The sequence below is a fragment of the Oncorhynchus mykiss genome, chromosome 19 (genome assembly GCF_013265735.2).
Source record: "Oncorhynchus mykiss isolate Arlee chromosome 19, USDA_OmykA_1.1, whole genome shotgun sequence".
Lineage (NCBI taxonomy): Eukaryota > Metazoa > Chordata > Actinopteri > Salmoniformes > Salmonidae > Oncorhynchus > Oncorhynchus mykiss.
The window spans coordinates 64,002,361-64,021,230 of record NC_048583.1 but is presented as its reverse complement, the minus strand read 5'-3'; the positions used below and the strand labels follow the sequence as shown (position 1 = coordinate 64,021,230).

General features: G+C 46.4%; 1 protein-coding gene across 11 annotated transcripts in view; it reads left to right on the top strand.

Annotated features, from left to right (window-relative positions):
• smoc1 (SPARC related modular calcium binding 1) overlaps nucleotides 1–18,870 on the top strand; it is a 168,763-nt gene that overhangs the window by 121,472 nt on the left and 28,421 nt on the right. For 7 of the 11 annotated variants that reach the window (XM_036955379.1, XM_036955375.1, XM_036955380.1 and 4 more), the window contains 3 exons: nucleotides 876–981; nucleotides 1,350–1,594; nucleotides 2,015–2,048. In XM_036955379.1, the coding sequence (XP_036811274.1) occupies nucleotides 876–981; nucleotides 1,350–1,594; nucleotides 2,015–2,048 (385 nt within the window). Of the gene's footprint in view, nucleotides 1–875; nucleotides 982–1,349; nucleotides 1,595–2,014; nucleotides 2,069–18,870 lie in introns of all 11 variants that reach the window. The other 4 variants (XM_036955373.1, XM_036955372.1, XM_036955377.1 and 1 more) reach the window with 2 other exon arrangements.

The following is an 18,870-nucleotide window of genomic DNA, read 5'->3' as shown; positions in this document are numbered from 1 at the left end:
CGAGATAATTAACACTGGTCATCAAGCTTGGACCTTTTAATGGAGCCTGAGACCTTTCTGCCAAAGCCATTATATTTCAGTACAGCTTAGTTGTCTTCTAACAGTGACTATGCGTTCTCTGTGTTGCAGTGAGACTGTGGTAGTGACTGTTGAAGAGTGACTAAGCTTTCTCTGTGGTGCAGTGTGACTGTGGTAATGACTGTTGAAGAGTGACTATGCTTTCTCTGTGTTGCAGTGAGACTGTGGTAGTGACTGTTGAAGAGTGACTAAGCTTTCTCTGTGGTGCAGTGAGACTGTGGTGGTGATTGTTTACTACTGACTGTGCTGTCTCTGTTGCAGTGAGACTGTGGTAGTGACTGTTTACTACTGACTGTGCTGTCTCTGTGTTGCTGTGAGACTGTGGTAGTGATTGTTTACTACTGACTGTGCTGTCTCTGTGTTGCTGTGAGACTGTGGTAGTGACTGTTGAAGAGTGACTAAGCTTTCTCTGTGGTGCAGTGTGACTGTGGTAATGACTGTTGAAGAGTGACTATGCTTTCTCTGTGTTGCAGTGAGACTGTGGTAGTGACTGTTGAAGAGTGACTAAGCTTTCTCTGTGTTGCAGTGAGACTGTGGTAGTGACTGTTGAAGAGTGACTAAGCTTTCTCTGTGGTGCAGTGTGACTGTGGTAATGACTGTTGAAGAGTGACTATGCTTTCTCTGTGTTGCAGTGAGACTGTGGTAGTGACTGTTGAAGAGTGACTAAGCTTTCTCTGTGGTGCAGTGAGACTGTGGTGGTGATTGTTTACTACTGACTGTGCTGTCTCTGTGTTGCTGTGAGACTGTGGCAGTGACTGTTTACTACTGACTGTGCTGTCTCTGTGTTGCTGTGACAGGCTGTCCGAAGGGTAAAAAAGTGGAATTCATCACCAGCCTTTTAGACGCCCTCACCACAGACATGGTCCAGGCCATTAACTCACCAACCCCCTCTGGTGGTGGGAGGTAAGTCTTAACGATATGTTTTCCCCTCAAGCTTAAACAGTCAACTATGATGTTGAAATCTCTATCATTAGGTTTGGAATGGTGAATTAGATCTGGAGCCCTGAGTGTGTACCTGAGCAGGTTCTGAGTGTGTACCTGAGCAGGTTCTGGGTGTGTACCTGAGCAGGTTCTGAGTGTCTGTACCTTTGTATGAGTACTGGGTGTACCTGTGTATGAGTACTGGGTGTACCTGTGTATGAGTACTGGGTGTACCTGTGTATGAGTACTGGGTGCACCTGTGTATGAGTACTGGGTGCACCTGTGGAGGTTTGAGTCGAACCCTCTTCCCTTTCCTTCTACCTGTGTCTGAACCCTGTTGTCCTGTGCAGGTTGATGGAGCCGGACCCCAGCCACACTCTAGAGGAGAGGGTGGTCCACTGGTACTTTACCCAGCTGGACAACAACAGCAGCCATGACATCAACAAGAAGGAGCTGAAGCCCTTCAAGAGATACGTCAAGAAGAAAGCCAAACCCAAGAAATGTGCCAGGAAGTTCACTGACTACTGTGACCTGAACAAGGACAAAGCCATCTCACTTCTGGAGCTGAAGGGTTGTCTTGGGGTCAGCAAGGAGGGTGAGTATTTTGGTACAGAGCGTTCTTCTCTGGCATGTTGGATAGTTGTTCAATAGTTCATCGTACATCGTTCATTATGGAACCATCTTTCATTTCTATCCTCCGAAGAACTCAGCGGGAACTTAATGTCTCTGAACTATGTTGCTAACTGTCCAGAAATGTTGCAGTGCGCCAGTAATTAGTTATTAGCCAGTAATTAGCTAGCTAGCAGCTAGGCGAGGACAGACTACACCTCCAGTCCAGACTCTGTCCCCGTCTGGCCGTACAGCACAATGGACAACCAGACAGGATGTGTGGATCAGCATCTCAGATCATTGGGATCCTCTCCTCTACTCTCCCCTCCCCTCCTCTCCCCTCCCCTCCCATCCCATCCCCTCCCCTCCCCTCCCCTCCCCTCCCCTCTTCCCTTTCCTTCTACAGGTAGTTCTGTGAGCAGCATCAACCAAGGGACAAGGCAAGGGATTAATTTGTTCAGTAAGACCCACTAATATGCTTTCACTAACCTTAGCACCACCTTAAACCGCTGTGGGCCGCTTCAATGTAATCCATTAACCATCCTTGTATGTAAACCAAATGTATAAGCCTGTTGTAGTACATAACGCAAGATGCCCCCCCCGCCCTGTGTCGTTAGCATCGAGCTACAACTTGTGCGGCTGCACATTTCTTTGCTACGCAGCAATGCAGGATGGGTATTTTGCCTTAGCTAATTGTAGTTCTTGGGTTGGGTATAACGTAAGCTTTAGACTGGCTTCTGATATTGGTCTGCAGGCTTCTCATTCAGATGCACACAGCTTTATGTTCTAGATGCACTTGGAGGTCTTTGCTTTTACAGTGAATCAGGGATTTCTTGGAAGTCAGGGAAACTTTTGTTTGTTTGTTGTTGTTGCGTTATTTGAGCTTTTTTTTTTTTAAAAAAAATGTATTTTGTGGGAATTTTATAAGGGGAAAAAAATGTTCGGCTCTATGCCCAGAAATGCCCTTGTTCGGAACAAACTCTTTAAAAAAATTTTGTTTAAAATGAAAGAAACTGACAATAATGGATATGAACTGGAAAATGATTTTATGTAAAAGGATATATCTTCCAAAAAGTTATTTTTAAAGAATATTTCTCTCAAAACTTTGATTCCCTAAAAGATATTTCTGGACATTTGGTGAACAGTCAGATTGGTCTAAAATCCTAAATGAATCAGGAATGTGCAGGGTCACCTATACCATAAGGACGGACCCCTTATGTCCTCATTACATCTAGAGCAATAAGACACCTCATGGTCTGGAATGTTCTCTACTGTTGATAGATTTAAACAAACGATATTGGAATCACCATGGTCACAACCATAAACTGTCAGCTCCATCTCCCTGATAGATTAAGATGTTAATTTTGGTTAAATATGTTTATTTTAATTAGGTTTTAGAGGTATACATCAACTGAGGAGAAACTAAATGTCCACTGTGTATACCACTTGAAGGAAGACTAAATGTCTACTGTTTATACCACTTGAAGGAAGACTAAATGTCTACTGTTTATACCACTTGAAGGAAGACTAAATGTCTACTGTTTATACCACTTGAAGGAAGACTAAATGTCTACTGTTTATACCACTTGAAGGAAGACTAAATGTCTACTGTTTATACCACTTGAAGGAAGACTAAATGTCTACTGTTTATACCACTTGAAGGAAGACTAAATGTCTACTGTTTATACCACTTGCCCCTTGACTGAAGAAGAAAAATTCCAACTCGGTAAAAAGTAAACTCGGTCAGAGTGCTGAAAGATCTGATAGAATGGTTATGGTTTTTATTGGGGATTTTCAAGTGAATAATTTTCTATATTTTATAAATATTTTGTATTGAACTTTCATTTGTGTAAAAATATGTCTGTTTTAATTATTTGTTGGCAACTCCATCACTGACATATGATCATTTTTTGGGTCAATATAAAAAAAAATATATATATATATATATATATATATATATATATTCACTGTCCTGCAACGTATGCTTAAATGTTGAAATATTTGGTAAATCTAAGGCAGGGATGGGCCATTTTGATGGGGGTGGGGGCCACTAGAAATCTAGGAATATGAGCTCATCATGAGGGGCCACAGTTGCCATGGGGTGGAAAGAAGATTTTGCAATATAGAACTAATTTCGTGCAATTCTACATATTTTATGCCATAGGGTGGAGAGAAATGTTTTATTTTTTAATTTTTTAATATGATATCTGAGTAAGACTGACTAACAAAATCAATGTGGGGGAAGGGGGGGCCCAGCTGGTAATTTGACCCTGATTACTAAGTTTAGATAGCAGGCCGCTAGACTAACTTACCAATCTAAAACATTTTAGCTAACGTGGGCTAATTGAGTGACTGTCAGTGACTGACATAGCAAGAGAAAAAAGAAACTGCAGATGCACAACGACATTTAGAAAATACAGCTTGTGTATTCTACTATTCTAACTAAGTTGAAACCCTGACTGAGTTTAATATTTATAAATGTTGTTTTAGGTTCTGAATTGAGAAGAAAATGCAAAAAATCTAACCATTATACAGTGGTTAGGCAGGGTGGCAGGGTAGCCTAGTGGTTAGAGCGTTGAACTAGTAACCCGAAGGTTGCAAGTTCAAATCCCCGAGCTGACAAGGTACAAATCTGTTGTTCCGCCCCCTGTTGTTCCGCCCACTATTCCTGGGCTGCCATTGAAAATAAGAATGTGTTCTTAACTGACTTGCCTAGTTAAATAAAGGTTAAATAAAATTTAAAAAACAATGTCCAAAACACTAAAAACGCCTTCTTAATATGGGGTTGCACCCCACACAATAGTGTTTATTTGTAGAATATTACATTATTTTTTTCCCTCATCAATGATGACAAAGGAAAATCTGTTTTTTTTTAATACATTTTCAGACCCTTTACTCAGTACTTCGTTGAAGCACCTTTTGGCAGCGATTACAGCCTCAGGTCTTCTTGGGAATGACGCTACAAGCTTGGCACACCTGTATTTGGGGAGTTTCTCCCTTTCTTCTCTGCAGATCCTCTCAAGCTCTGTCAGGTTGGTTGGATGGGGAGCGTCGCTGAACAGCTATTTTCAGGTCTCTCCAGAGATGTCCGATCAGGTTCAAGTCCGGGCTCTGGCTGGGCCTCTCAAGTACATTCAGAGACTTGTGCCGAAGCCACTCCTCCTCTTGGCTGTGTGCTTAAGATCATTGTCCTGTTGGAAGGTGAACCTTTGCCCCCAGTCTGAGGTCCTGAGCACTCTGGAGCAGGTTTTCATCAAGGATCTCTCTGTACTTTTCTCTGTTCATCTTTCCCTCGATCCTGACTAGTCTCCCAGTCCATGCTGCTAAAAAATCATCCCCCAGCATGATGCTGCCACCACCATGCATCACCATAGCAATGGTGCCAGGTTTCCTCCAGACATAACCCTTGGCATTCAGGCCAATTCAGAATCTTGTTTCTCATGGTCTGAGAGTCTTTAGGTGGCTTTTGGTAAACATCAAGCAGGCTGTCATGTGCCTTTTACTGAGGAGTGGCTTCCATCTGACCACTCTACCATAAAGGCCTGATTGGTGGAGTGCTGCAGAGTTGGTTATCCTTCTGGAAGTTTCTCCCACAGAGGAACTCTGGAGCTCTGTCAGAGTGACCATCGGGTTCTTTATCACCTCCCTAACAAAGGACCTTCTCCCCCAATTGCTCAGTTTGAACAGGCGACCAGCTCCAGGAAGAGTTTTGGTGCTTCCAAACTATCAACTGTGTGACCTTTAAAGGTGTGCACCTTTCCAAATCATGTCCAATCAATTGAATTTACCACAGGTGGACTCCAATTAAAAATCTCAAGGATGATCAATGGAAACAGGATGCACTTGAGCCAAATTTCGAGTCTCATAGCAAAGGGTCTGAAGGTATTTCTGTTTTTATTTTTTATACATTTGTAAACATTTCTAAAAACCTGTTTTCACTTTGTCATTATGAGGTATTGTGTGTATGGGCTTCGATTGTGTGTATGGGCTTCGATTGTGTGTATGGGCTTCGATGTGATGTCCACACACGACAGTGGTTATTGTAGGCAGGTAAACATACCAAAATGATCAGGTATCAAGATACAATATTGTAGTCAGGCAACAATATGAGATGTGAATGGGCAACGTTCATTCCGAAGTCAGAATATATTTTCTCTCGCTTCAGCTCAAATTTTTTAACCTTTATTTAACCTAGGCAAGTCCGTTAATAAGAACAAATTCTTATTTTCAATGACGGCCGTAGGAACAGTGGATTAACTGCCTTGTTCAGGGGCAGAATGACCAATTTTTACATTGTCAGCTCGGGGATTCGATCCAGCAACCTTTCGTTCTAACCACTAGAACGAAACGGTTTTTCGTTTTTTTTTTTTTCAAGAAACGTTGTCGCTTTTTTTTTTGTTGACGTGGTTGAAATGTTGAAATGCAAATTCCAAATATGTAAATGATGTATGGATCTAAAAAAGTGCCTACTTTGATTTGGACTATTGAGAAACACCCCGTCAGAGCTCTGGTAGGTGCATATTGAGAAACACCCCGTCAGAGCACGGTAGTCTGCGTATTGAGAAACACCCCGTCAGAGCTCCGGTAGGTGCGTATTGAGAAACACCCCGTCAGAGCTCCGGTAGTATGCGTATTGAGAAACACCCCGTCAGAGCTCCGGTAGGAGCGTATTGAGAAACACCCCGTCAGAGCTCCGGTAGGAGCGTATTGAGAAACACCCCGTCAGAGCTCCGGTAGGAGCGTATTGAGAAACACCCCGTCAGAGCTCCGGTAGGAGCGTATTGAGAAACACCCCGTCAGAGCTCCGGTAGGAGCGTATTGAGAAACACCCCGTCAGAGCTCCGGTAGGAGCGTATTGAGAAACACCCCGTCAGAGCTCCGGTAGGAGCATATTGAGAAACACCCCGTCAGAGCACGGTAGTCTGCGTATTGAGAAACACCCCGTCAGAGCTCCGGTAGGAGCGTATTGAGAAACACCCCGTCAGAGCTCCGGTAGTATGCGTATTGAGAAACACCCCGTCAGAGCTCCGGTAGTATGCGTATTGAGAAACACCCCGTCAGAGCGCCGGTAATATGCGTATTGAGAAACACCCTGTCAGAGCTCCGGTAGTATGCGTATTGAGAAACACCCCGTCAGAGCTCCGGTAGTATGCGTATTGAGAAACACCCCGTCAGAGCGCCGGTAGTATGCGTATTGAGAAACACCCTGTCAGAGCTCCGGTAGTATGCGTATTGAGAAACACCCCGTCAGAGCGCCGGTAGTAGGAAGGACAGCTAGCTGTCCTGTTACTGGGAGGTCACCAGCTAGCTGTCCTGTTACTGGGAGGTCACCAGCTAGCTGTCCTGTTACTGGGAGGTCATCAGCTAGTTGTACTGTTACTGGGAGGTCACCAGCTAGCTGTACTGTTACTGGGAGGTCACCAGCTAGTTGTACTGTTACTGGGAGGTCACCTGCTAGCTGTACTGTTACTGGGAGGTCACCAGCTAGTTGTACTACCCTGTCCTGATACTGGGAGGTCAAACACGATACCATCTGCAAGAACACAATCCCTGATCATGTGCTACTGAGAGTTTACAGAACAGAAAGGATATCTGTATTTCGTTCACTCTGTCTTTCTTTCTGTCTCAGTCTCCTCTCTCCTCCCTCCCTCCCCCTCCCTTTCTCTCTCACTCCCACCCTCCCTCCATCCCTTTCTCTCTCTCTCTCCCTCCCTCCCTTTCTCCCTTTCTCCCTTTCTCTCTCCTTCCCTACCTCTCTTGCTTTCTCTCTCACACCCTCGCTATTCCTCCCTTTCTTTCTCCCTCCCTCCATCCCTTTCTCTCTCTCTCCTCCCTCCCTCTCCCTATCTTTCTCCCTCCCACCCTTCCCATTTCTCCCTCCCTCCCTCTCCCTTCTCTCTCACTACCACCCTCCCTCCATCCCTTTCTCTCTCTCTCCCTCCCTCCCTCTCCCTATCTTTCTCCCTCCCACCCTTCCAATTTCTCCCTCCCTCTCCCTTCTCTCACTCCCACCCTCCCTCCATCCCTTTCTCTCTCTCTCTCCCTCCCTTTCTCCCTTTCTCTCTCCTTCCCTACCTCTCTTGCTTTCTCTCTCACACCCTCGCTATTCCTCCCTTTCTGTCTCCCTCCCCTCTGTCTGCGTTGTTTTGTCTGGTGGGATTCCCTCCATTATTAGTCCCGTCGGTCAGTGCTGTTGATTCTGGCCAGCTATGCCAACTCTCCTCTCTGTTCAGCCTGTAGACCAGTGGGCCTAGCGGAGTCTAGTGGAGCCATGAGGATCCAAACAGAGTGCTGCAGAGAGCTGAGGTAATGTGTTTACTCTGGCCCAGCCTGGCCTGGAGAACAGTGGCTCCTCGCACTGGAGCAGAGCAGAGCAGAGCGGGCATAACGTCAAGCTTTAGCGGCCCGAGGTCAGACCTGCCAGGATCAACATTAGGGGTGTTATGAGGAGGGCTGGGGGGGGGGGGGGGGGGGGGGGTCACTACTCTCTCACCTACATGTTTTGTGGCCTGAAGCTAAATGCAGTATAAGAGACAGTTTTATTGGATACCACTCAGGACTCAATCTGGGCTGTTGATTTGTCTTTTGAGTTTTTTTTCATAGAGACTGAGAGAGACAGGGGGAGAAAGAGAGAGACAGAGAGAGAGAGAGAAAGAGGGAGAAAGAGAGAGACAGAGAGAGACAGAGAGAGAGAGAGAGAAAGAGGGAGAAAGAGAGAGACAGAGAGAGAAAGAGAGAGACAGAGGGAGAAAGAGGGAGAAAGAGGGAGAAAGAGGGAGAAAGAGAGAGAAAGAGGGAGAAAGAGAGAGAGCGGGAGAAAGAGGGAGAAAGAGAGAGAAAGAGGGAGAAAGAGAGAGAGGGAGAAAGAAGTAGAAAGAGGGAGACAGAGAGAGACAGATGGCGACAGATGGAGAAAGAGAGAGACAGAGAGAGAGAAAGGGGGAGACATGGGGAGACAGAGAGAGAGACAGCGAGAGACACAGGGGGGAGAGAGAAAGAGAGGGTGTGATAGAGAGAGCCAGAGAGGCTTGAGTCTCAGAGGCTGTATGGCTGTGGAGATACCATTTCTTTGTGGATGTTGATGTGTGCTTGGGCTTGTTGTCTTGCTGAAAGATCCACCTTTGGATAAATTTCAGCCTCCTAGCAGAGGCAACCAGTTTTTTTGGTTAAAATGTCGTGGTACTGGGTAATGTTCATGATGCCATTGACCTTAAAGGGACATTTTGCAAAATGGTGCCGTTGACCTTAAAGGGACATTTTACAAAATGGTGCCGTTGACCTTAATAAAAAGGATACTTCGGGATTCGGTGATCTTTTCTCCAAAGATGGGATGTTAGTCATTTATAGTCTTATAAAAGTATGCATAGTAATCTGTGTTTTATACATTTGTACATATTACTGATAATCGTAAGAAATTTGATTTTTAAGTTTCAAGTTTTCAAGTTTTAATGTCACATGCACAAGTACAGTGAAATGCCTTTCTTGCAAAGTCAAAACAACACCAATGTAATAAATAATAACGAAACAAACACACAAGAAATAAGAAATATGAAATACACAATAAAGTAAGAAGGTAAGCATACTATATACAGGACACATGTAAAAAGTAAGTTCAATACCATATTAACAATTTGCAGGTATACTGGAGTGATGGAGGTAGATATGTATAGGGGGAAGGGGACAGGGATACTGGAGTGATGGAGGTAGATATGTATAGGGGGAAGGGGACAGGGATACTGGAGTGATGGAGGTAGATATGTATAGGGGTAAGGACAGGGATACTGGAGTGATGGAGGTAGATATGTATAGGGGGAAGGAGACAGGGATACTGTAGTGATGGAGGTAGATATGTATAGGGGGAAGGGGACAGGGATACTGGAGTGATGGAGGTAGATATGTATAGGGGGAAGGAGACAGGTATACTGGAGTGATGGAGGTAGATATGTATAGGGGTAAGGACAGGGATACTGGAGTGATGGAGGTAGATATGTATAGGGGTAAGGACAGGGATACTGGAGTGATGGAGGTAGATATGTATAGGGGGAAGGAGACAGGTATACTGGAGTGATGGAGGTAGATATGTATAGGGGTAAGGACAGGGATACTGGAGTGATGGAGGTAGATATGTATAGGGGTAAGGACAGGGATACTGGAGTGATGGAGGTAGATATGTATAGGGGGAAGGAGACAGGGATACTGGAGTGATGGAGGTAAATATGTATAGGGGTAAGGACAGGGATACTGGAGTGATGGAGTTAGATATGTATAGGGGGAAGGAGACAGGGATACTGGAGTGATGGAGGTAGATATGTATAGGGGGAAGGAGACAGGGATACTGGAGTGATGGAGGTAGATATGTATAGGGGTAAGGGGACAGGGATACTGGAGTGATGGAGGTAGATATGTATAGGAGGAAGGGGACAGGGATACTGAAGTGATGGAGGTAGATATGTATAGGGGGAAGGAGACAGGGATACTGGAGTGATGGAGGTAAATATGTATAGGGGTAAGGACAGGGATACTGGAGTGATGGAGTTAGATATGTATAGGGGGAAGGAGACAGGGATACTGGAGTGATGGGAGGTAGATATGTATAGGGGGAAGGAGACAGGGATACTGGAGTGATGGAGGTAGATATGTATAGGGGTAAGGGGACAGGGATACTGGAGTGATGGAGGTAGATATGTATAGGAGGAAGGGGACAGGGATACTGAAGTGATGGAGGTAGATATGTATAGGGGGAAGGAGACAGGGATACTGGAGTGATGGAGGTAGATATGTATAGGGGAAGGAGACAGGGATACTGGAGTGATGGAGGTAGATATGTATAGGGGGAAGGAGACAGGTATACTGGAGTGATGGAGGTAGATATGTATAGGGGTAAGGAGACAGGTATACTGGAGTGATGGAAGTAGATATGTATAGGGGTAAGGACAGGGATACTGGAGTGATGGAGGTAGATATGTATAGGGGGAAGGAGACAGGGATACTGGAGTGATGGAGGTAGATATGTATAGGGGGAAGGAGACAGGGATACTGGAGTGATGGAGGTAGATATGTATAGGGGGAAGGGGACAGGGATACTGGAGTGATGGAGGTAGATATGTATAGGGGGAAGGAGACAGGTATACTGGAGTGATGGAGGTAGATATGTATAGGGGGAAGGAGACAGGGATACTGGAGTGATGGAGGTAGATATGTATAGGGGGAAGGAGACAGGGATACTGGAGTGATGGAGGTAGATATGCATAGGGGGAAGGAGACTGGGATACTGGAGTGATGGAGGTAAATATGTATAGGGGTAAGGACAGGGATACTGGAGTGATGGAGTTAGATATGTATAGGGGGAAGGAGACAGGGATACTGGAGTGATGGAGGTAGATATGTATAGGGGGAAGGGGACAGGGATACTGGAGTGATGGAGGTAGATATGTATAGGGGTAAGGGGATACTGGAGTGATGGAGGTCGATATGTATAGGGGGAAGGGGACAGGGATACTGGAGTGATGGAGGTAAATATGTATAGGGGTAAGGACAGGGATACTGGAGTGATGGAGGTAGATATGTATAGGGGGAAGGAGACCGGAATACCGGAGTGATGGAGGTAGATATGTATAGGGGGAAGGAGACAGGGATACTGGAGTGATGGAGGTAGATATGTATAGGGGTAAGGGGACAGGGATACTGGAGTGATGGAGGTAGATATGCATAGGGGGAAGGAGACAGGGATACTGGAGTGATGGAGGTAGATATGTATAGGGGGAAGGAGACAGGGATACTGGAGTGATGGAGGTAGATATGTATAGGGGGAAGGAGACAGGGATACTGGAGTGATGGAGGTAGATATGTATAGGGGGAAGGAGACCGGGATACTGGAGTGATGGAGGTAGATATGCATAGGGGGAAGGAGACAGGGATACTGGAGTGATGGAGGTAGATATGTATAGGGGTAAGGGGACAGGGATACTGGAGTGATGGAGGTAGATATGTATAGGGGGAAGGGGACAGGGATACTGGAGTGATGGAGGTAGATATGTATAGGGGGAAGGGGACAGGGATACTGGAGTGATGGAGGTAGATATGTTTAGGGGGAAGGAGACAGGGATACTGGAGTGATGGAGGTAGATATGTATAGTCAGTGTGTAGATTCCTGTCAGTGTGTATAGTCCTGTCAGTGTGTAGAGTCCTGTCAGTGTGTAGAGTCCTGTCAGTGTCAGTGTGTAGATTCCTGTCAGTGTGTAGAGTCCTGTCAGTGTGTAGAGTCCTGTCAGTGTGTAGAGTCCTGTCAGTGTCAGTGTGTAGATTCCTGTCAGTGTGTAGAGTCCTGTCAGTGTGTAGAGTCCTGTCAGTGTGTAGAGTCCTGTCAGTGTCAGTGTGTAGATTCCTGTCAGTGTGTAGAGTCTTGTCAGTATGTAGAGTCTTGTCAGTGTGTAGAGTCCTGTCAGTGTGTAGAGTCCTGTCAGTGTCAGTGTGTAGATTCCTGTCAGTGTGTATAGTCCTGTCAGTGTGTAGAGTCCTGTCAGTGTGTAGAGTCCTGTCAGTGTCAGTGTGTAGATTCCTGTCAGTGTGTAGAGTCCTGTCAGTGTGTAGAGTCCTGTCAGTGTGTAGAGTCCTGTCAGTGTCAGTGTGTAGATTCCTGTCAGTGTGTAGAGTCTTGTCAGTATGTAGAGTCTTGTCAGTGTGTAGAGTCCTGTCAGTGTGTAGAGTCCTATCAGTGGGTTGGTTCCTGTTACTGTGGCGGTGTGTATAGTCCTGTCAGTGTGTAGAGTCCTGTCAGTGTGTAGAGTCGTGTCAGTGTGTAGTCTTGTCAGTGTGTAGAGTCCTGTCAGTGTCAGTGTGTAGAGTCCTGTCAGTGTCAGTGTGTAGAGTCCTGTCAGTGTGTAGAGTCCTATCAGTGTGTTGGTTCCTGTCAGTGTGGCGGTGTGTATTGTCTTGTCAGTGTGTATAGTCATGTCAGTGTGTAGAGCCCTGTCAGTGTGTAGAGTCCTGTCAGTGTCAGTGTGTAGTCTTGTCAGTGTGTAGAGTCCTGTCAGTGTGTATAGTCCTGTCAGTGTGTATAGTCCTGTCAGTGTGTAGAGTCCTCTCAGTGTCAGTGTGTAGATTCCTGTCAGTGTGTAGTCTTGGCAGTGTGTAGAGTCCTGTCAGTGTGTAGAGTCCTGTCAGTGTGTAGAGTCCTGTCAGTGTGTATATTCCTGTCAGTGTGTAGAGCCCTGTCAGTGTGTAGAGTCCTGTCAGTGTGTAGAGCCCTGTCAGTGTGTAGTCCTGTCAGTGTCAGTGTGTAGAGTCCTGTCAGTGTGTAGAGTCCTGTCAGTGTCAGTGTGTAGATTCCTGTCAGTGTGTAGTCTTGTCAGTGTGTAGAGTCCTGTTAGTGTGTAGAGTCCTGTCAGTGTGTAGAGTCCTGTCAGTGTGTATAGTCCTGTCAGTGTGTTGGTTCCTGTCAGTGTGGCGGTGTGTATTGTACTGTCAGTGTGTAGAGTCCTGTCAGTGTGTAGAGTCCTATCAGTGTGTTGGTTCCTGTCAGTGTGGCGGCGTGTATTGTACTGTAAGTGTGTAGAGTCCTGTCAGTGTGGCGGTGTGTATTGTCCTGTCAGTGTGTCAGTTTGTAGATTCCTGTCAGTGTGTAGAGTCTTGTCAGTATGTAGAGTCTTGTCAGTGTGTAGAGTCCTATCAGTATGTAGAGTCCTATCAGTGTGTTGGTTCCTGTTAGTGTGGCGGTGTGTCTAGTCCTGTCAGTGTGTAAAGTCCTGTCAGTGTGTAGAGTCCTGTCAGTGTGTAGTCTTGTCAGTGTGTTGGTTCCTGTCAGTGTGGCGGTGTGTATTGTCCTGTCAGTGTGTAGAGTCCTGTCAGTGTGTCAGTTTGTAGATTCCTGTCAGTGTGTCGAGTCTTGTCAGTATGTAGAGTCTTGTCAGTGTGTAGAGTCCTATCAGTATGTAGAGTCCTATCAGTGTGTTGGTTCCTGTTAGTGTGGCGGTGTGTCTAGTCCTGTCAGTGTGTAGAGTCCTGTCAGTGTTTAGAGTCCTGTCAGTGTGTAGAGTCCTGTCAGTGTGTAGAGTCATGTCAGTGTCAGTGTGTAGAGCCCTGTCAGTGTGTAGAGTCCTGTCAGTGTGGCGGTGTGTATTGTCCTGTCAGTGTGTAGAGTCCTGTCAGTGTGTATTGTCCTGTCAGTGTGTATAGTCCTGTCAGTGTGTAGAGTCCTGTCAGTGTGTAGAGTCCTGTCAGTGTGTAGAGTCCTGTCAGTGTGTATAGTCCTGTCAGTGTGTATAGTCCTGTCAGTGTGTATTATCCTGTCAGTGTGTATTGTCCTGTCAGTGTGTAGAGTCCTGTCAGTGTGTATAGTCCTGTCAGTGTGTAGAGTCCTGTCAGTGTGTATAGTCCTGTCAGTGTGTAGAGTCATGTCAGTGTGTATAGTCCTGTCAGTGTGTAGAGTCCTGTCAGTGTGTATTGTCCTGTCAGTGTGTATAGTCCTGTCAGTGTTGTGTAGAGTCCTGTCAGTGTGTAGAGTCCTGTCAGTGGCGGTGTTTATTGTCCTGTCAGTGTGTAGAGTCCTGTCAGGTTGTAGAGTCCTGTCAGTGTGTAGAGTCCTGTCAGTGTGTAGAGTCCTGTCAGTGTGTATAGTCCTGTCAGTGTGTAGAGTCCTATCAGTGTGTAGAGTCCTGTCAGTGTCAGTGTGTAGAGTCTTGTCAGTGTGTAGAGTCTTGTCAGTGTGTAGAGTCCTGTCAGTGTGTAGAGTCCTGTCAGGGTCAGTGTGTAGAGTCCTGTCAGTATGTAGAGTCCTGTCAGTGTGTAGAGTCCTGTCCGTGTGTAGAGTCCTGTCAGTGCGTAGAGTCCTGTCAGTTTGTAGAGTCCTGTCAGTGTGTAGAGTCCTATCAGTGTGTAGAGTCCTGTCAGGGTCAGTGTGTAGAGTCTTGTCAGTGTGTAGAGTCCCGTCAGTGGCGGTGTTTATTGTCCTGTCAGTGTGTAGAGTCCTGTCCGTGTGTAGAGTCCTGTCAGTTTGTAGAGTCCTGTCAGTATGTAGAGTCCTGTCAGTGTGTAGAGTCATGTCAGTGTGTAGAGTTCTGTCAGTGTGTATAGTCCTGTCAGTGTGTATAGTCCTGTCAGTGTGTAGAGTCCTGTCAGTGTGTATAGTCCTGTCAGTGTGTAGAGTCATGTCAGTGTGTATAGTCCTGTCAGTGTGTAGAGTCCTGTCAGTGTGTATTGTCCTGTCAGTGTGTATAGTCCTGTCAGTGTTGTGTAGAGTCCTGTCAATGTGTAGAGTCCTGTCAGTGGCGGTGTTTATTGTCCTGTCAGTGTGTAGAGTCCTGTCAGGTTGTAGAGTCCTGTCAGTGTGTAGAGTCCTGTCAGTGTGTAGAGTCCTGTCAGTGTGTATAGTCCTGTCAGTGTGTAGAGTCCTATCAGTGTGTAGAGTCCTGTCAGTGTCAGTGTGTAGAGTCTTGTCAGTGTGTAGAGTCTTGTCAGTGTGTAGAGTCCTGTCAGTGTGTAGAGTCCTGTCAGGGTCAGTGTGTAGAGTCCTGTCAGTATGTAGAGTCCTGTCAGTGTGTAGAGTCCTGTCCGTGTGTAGAGTCCTGTCAGTGCGTAGAGTCCTGTCAGTTTGTAGAGTCCTGTCAGTGTGTAGAGTCCTATCAGTGTGTAGAGTCCTGTCAGGGTCAGTGTGTAGAGTCTTGTCAGTGTGTAGAGTCCCGTCAGTGGCGGTGTTTATTGTCCTGTCAGTGTGAAGAGTCCTGTCCGTGTGTAGAGTCCTGTCAGTTTGTAGAGTCCTGTCAGTATGTAGAGTCCTGTCAGTGTGTAGAGTCATGTCAGTGTGTAGAGTTCTGTCAGTGTGTATAGTCCTGTCAGTGTGTAGAGTCCTATCAGTGTGTAGAGTCCTGTCAGTGTCAGTGTGTAGAGTCCTGTCAGTGTGTAGAGTCCTGTCAGGGTCAGTGTGTAGAGTCCTGTCATTGTGTAGAGTCTTGTCAGTGTGTAGAGTCCTGTCAGTGTGTAAAGTCTTGTCAGTGTGTAGAGTCCTGTCAGTGTGTAGAGTATTGTCAGTGTGTAGAGTATTGTCAGTGTGTAGAGTCTTGTCAGTGTCAGTGTGTAGAGTCCTGACAGTGTGTAGAGTCCTTTCATTGTGTAGAGCCCTGTCAGTGTGTAGAGTCCTGTCAGTGGCGGTGTTTATTGTCCTGTCAGTGTGTAGAGTCCTGTCAGTTTGTAGAGTCCTGTCAGTGGCGGTGTGTATTGTCCTGTCAGTGTGTAAAGTCCTGTTATCAGTGTGTTGGTTCCTGTCAGTGTGGCGGTGTGTAGAGTCCTGTCAGTGGCGGTGTGTATTGTCCTGTCAGTGTGTAAAGTCCTGTTATCAGTGTGTTGGTTCCTGTCAGTGTGGCGGTGTGTAGAGTCCTGTCAGTGTCAGTGTGTAAGGTTCTGTAAGTGTGTACATTCCTGTCAGTGTGTACATTCCTGTCAGTGTGTACATTCCTGTCCGTGTGTACTGTCCTGTCAGTGTCCGTGTGTAGAGTCCTGTCAGTGTGTAGAGTCCCGTCACTGTCCGTGTGTACTGTCCTGTCAGTGTCCGTGTGTAGAGTCCTGTCAGTGTGTAGAGAGTCCTGTCAGTGTCCGTGTGTACTGTCCTGTCAGTGTCAGTGTGTAGAGTCCTGTCAGTGTGTTAGGTTCTGTCAGATTGTAGAGTCTTGTCAGTGTGTAGGTTCCTGTAAGTGTGTAGAGTCCTGTCAGTGTGTAGAGTCCTGTCATTGTGTAGAGTCTTGTCAGTGTGTAGAGTCCTGTCAGTGTGTAGAGTCTTGTCAGTGTGTAGAGTCCTGTTAGTGTGTAGAGTACTGTCAGTTTGTAGAGTCCTGTCAGTATGTAGAGTCCTGTTAGTGTGTAGGGTAATGTCAGTGTCCGTGTGTACTGTCCTGTCAGTGTCCGTGTGTTGAGTCCTGTCAGTGTGTAGAGTCCTGTCAGTGTCCGTGTGTACTGTCCTGTCAGTGTCAGTGTGTAGAGTCCTGTCAGTGTGTAGAGTCCTGTCAGTATCAGTGTGTAGTTTCCTGTCAGTGTGTAGAGTCCTGTCATTGTGTAGAGTCTTGTCAGTGTGTAGAGTCCTGTCATTGTGTAGAGTACTGTCATTGTGTAGAGTCCTGTCAGTGTGTAGAGTCCTGTTATCAGTGAGTTGGTTCCTGTCAGTGTAGCGGTGTGTATTGTCCTGTCAGTGTGTAGGGTCCTGTCAGTGTGTAGAGTCCTGTCATTGTGTAGAGTACTGTCATTGTGTAGAGTCCTGTCAGTGTGTAGAGTCCTGTTATCAGTGAGTTGGTTCCTGTCAGTGTAGCGGTGTGTATTGTCCTGTCAGTGTGTAGGGTCCTGTCAGTGTGTAGAGTCCTGACAGTGTGTAGAGTCCTGTCAGTGTGTAGAGTACTGTCAGTTTGTAGAGTCCTGTCAGTATGTAGAGTCCTGTCAGTGTGTAGAGTCCTGTCAGTGTGTATAGTCCTGTTAGTGTGTAGGGTAATGTCAGTGTCCGTGTGTACTGTCCTGTCAGTGTCCGTGTGTTGAGTCCTGTCAGTGTGTAGAGTCCTGTCAGTGTCCGTGTGTACTGTCCTGTCAGTGTCGGTGTGTAGAGTCCTGTCAGTGTGTAGAGTCCTGTCAGTGTCAGTGTGTAGTTTCCTGTCAGTGTGTAAGGTTCTGTCAGATTGTAGAGTCTTGTCAGTGTGTAGAGTCCTGTCAGTGTGTAGAGTCCTGTCAGTTTGTAGAGTCCTGTCAGTGTGTAGAGTCCTGTAAGTGTGTAGAGTCCTGTTAGTGTGTAGGTTCCTGTCAGTGTCAGTGAGTAGAGTCCTGTCAGTGTGTATAGTCCTATCAGTGTGTAGAGTCCTGTAATTGTGTAGAATCTTGTCAGTGTGTAGAGTCCTGTCAGTGTGTAGAGTCTTGTCAGTGTGTAGAGTCCTGTCAGTGTTTAGAGTCTTGTCAGTGTGTAGAGTCCTGTCATTGTGTAGAGTCTTGTCAGTGTGTAGAGTCCTTTCAGTGTGTACAGTCCTGTCAGTGTGTAGAGTCCTGTCAGTGTCCGTGTGAACTGTCCTGTCAGTGTCAGTGTGTAGAGTCCTGTCAGTGTGTAGAGTCCTGTCAGTGTCCGTGTGTACTGTCCTGTCGGTGTCAGTGTGTAGAGTCCTGTCAGTGTGTAGAGTCCTGTCAGTGGCGGTGTTTATTGTCCTGTCAGTGTGTAGAGTCCTGTCAGTGTGTAGAGTCCTGTCAGTTTGTAGAGTCCTGTCAGTGTGTAGAGTCCTGTCAGTATGTAGAGTCCTGTCAGTGTGTAGAGTCCTGTCAGTGTGTAGAGTCCTGTCAGTGTGTAGAGTCCTGTCAGGGTCAGTGTGTAGAGTCCTGTCAGTATGTAGAGTCCTGTCAGTGTGTAGAGTCCTGTCAGTGTGTAGAGTCCTATCAGTGTGTAGAGTCCTGTCAGGGTCAGTGTGTAGAGTCTTGTCAGTGTGTAGAGTCCTGTCAGTGTGTAGAGTCCTGTCAGTGTGTAGAGTCCTGTCAGTGTGTAGAGTCCTGTCAGTGTGTATAGTCCTGTCAGTGTGTAGAGTCCTATCAGTGTGTAGAGTCCTGTCAGTGTCAGTGTGTAGAGTCTTGTCAGTGTGTAGAGTCCTGTCAGGGTCAGTGTGTAGAGTCCTGTCAGTGTGTAGAGTCCTGTCAGTGTGTAGAGTCCTGTCAGGGTCAGTGTGTAGAGTCCTGTCAGTGTGTAGAGTATTGTCAGTGTGTAGAGTCCTGACAGTGTGTAGAGTCCTGTCAATGTGTATAGTCCTGTTAGTGTGTAGAGTCCTGTCAGTATGTAGAGTCCTGTCAGTGTCCGTGTGTACTGTCCTGTCAGTGTCAGTGTGTAGAGTCCTGTCAGTGAGTTGGTTCCTGTCAGTGTAGCGGTGTGTATTGTCCTGTCAGTGTGTAGAGTCCTGTCAGTGTGTAGAGTACTGTCAGTTTGTAGAGTCCTGTCAGTATGTAGAGTCCTGTCAGTGTGTAGAGTCCTGTCAATGTGTATAGTCCTGTTAGTGTGTAGGGTAATGTCAGTGTCCGTGTGTACTGTCCTGTCAGTGTCCGTGTGTTGAGTCCTGTCAGTGTGTAGAGTCCTGTCAGTGTCCGTGTGTACTGTCCTGTCAGTGTCAGTGTGTAGAGTCCTGTCAGTGTGTAGAGTCCTGTCAGTGTCAGTGTGTAGTTTCCTGTCAGTGTGTAGAGTCCTGTCATTGTGTAGAGTCTTGTCAGTGTGTAGAGTCCTTTCAGTGTGTACAGTCCTGTCAGTGTGTAGAGTCCTGTCAGTGT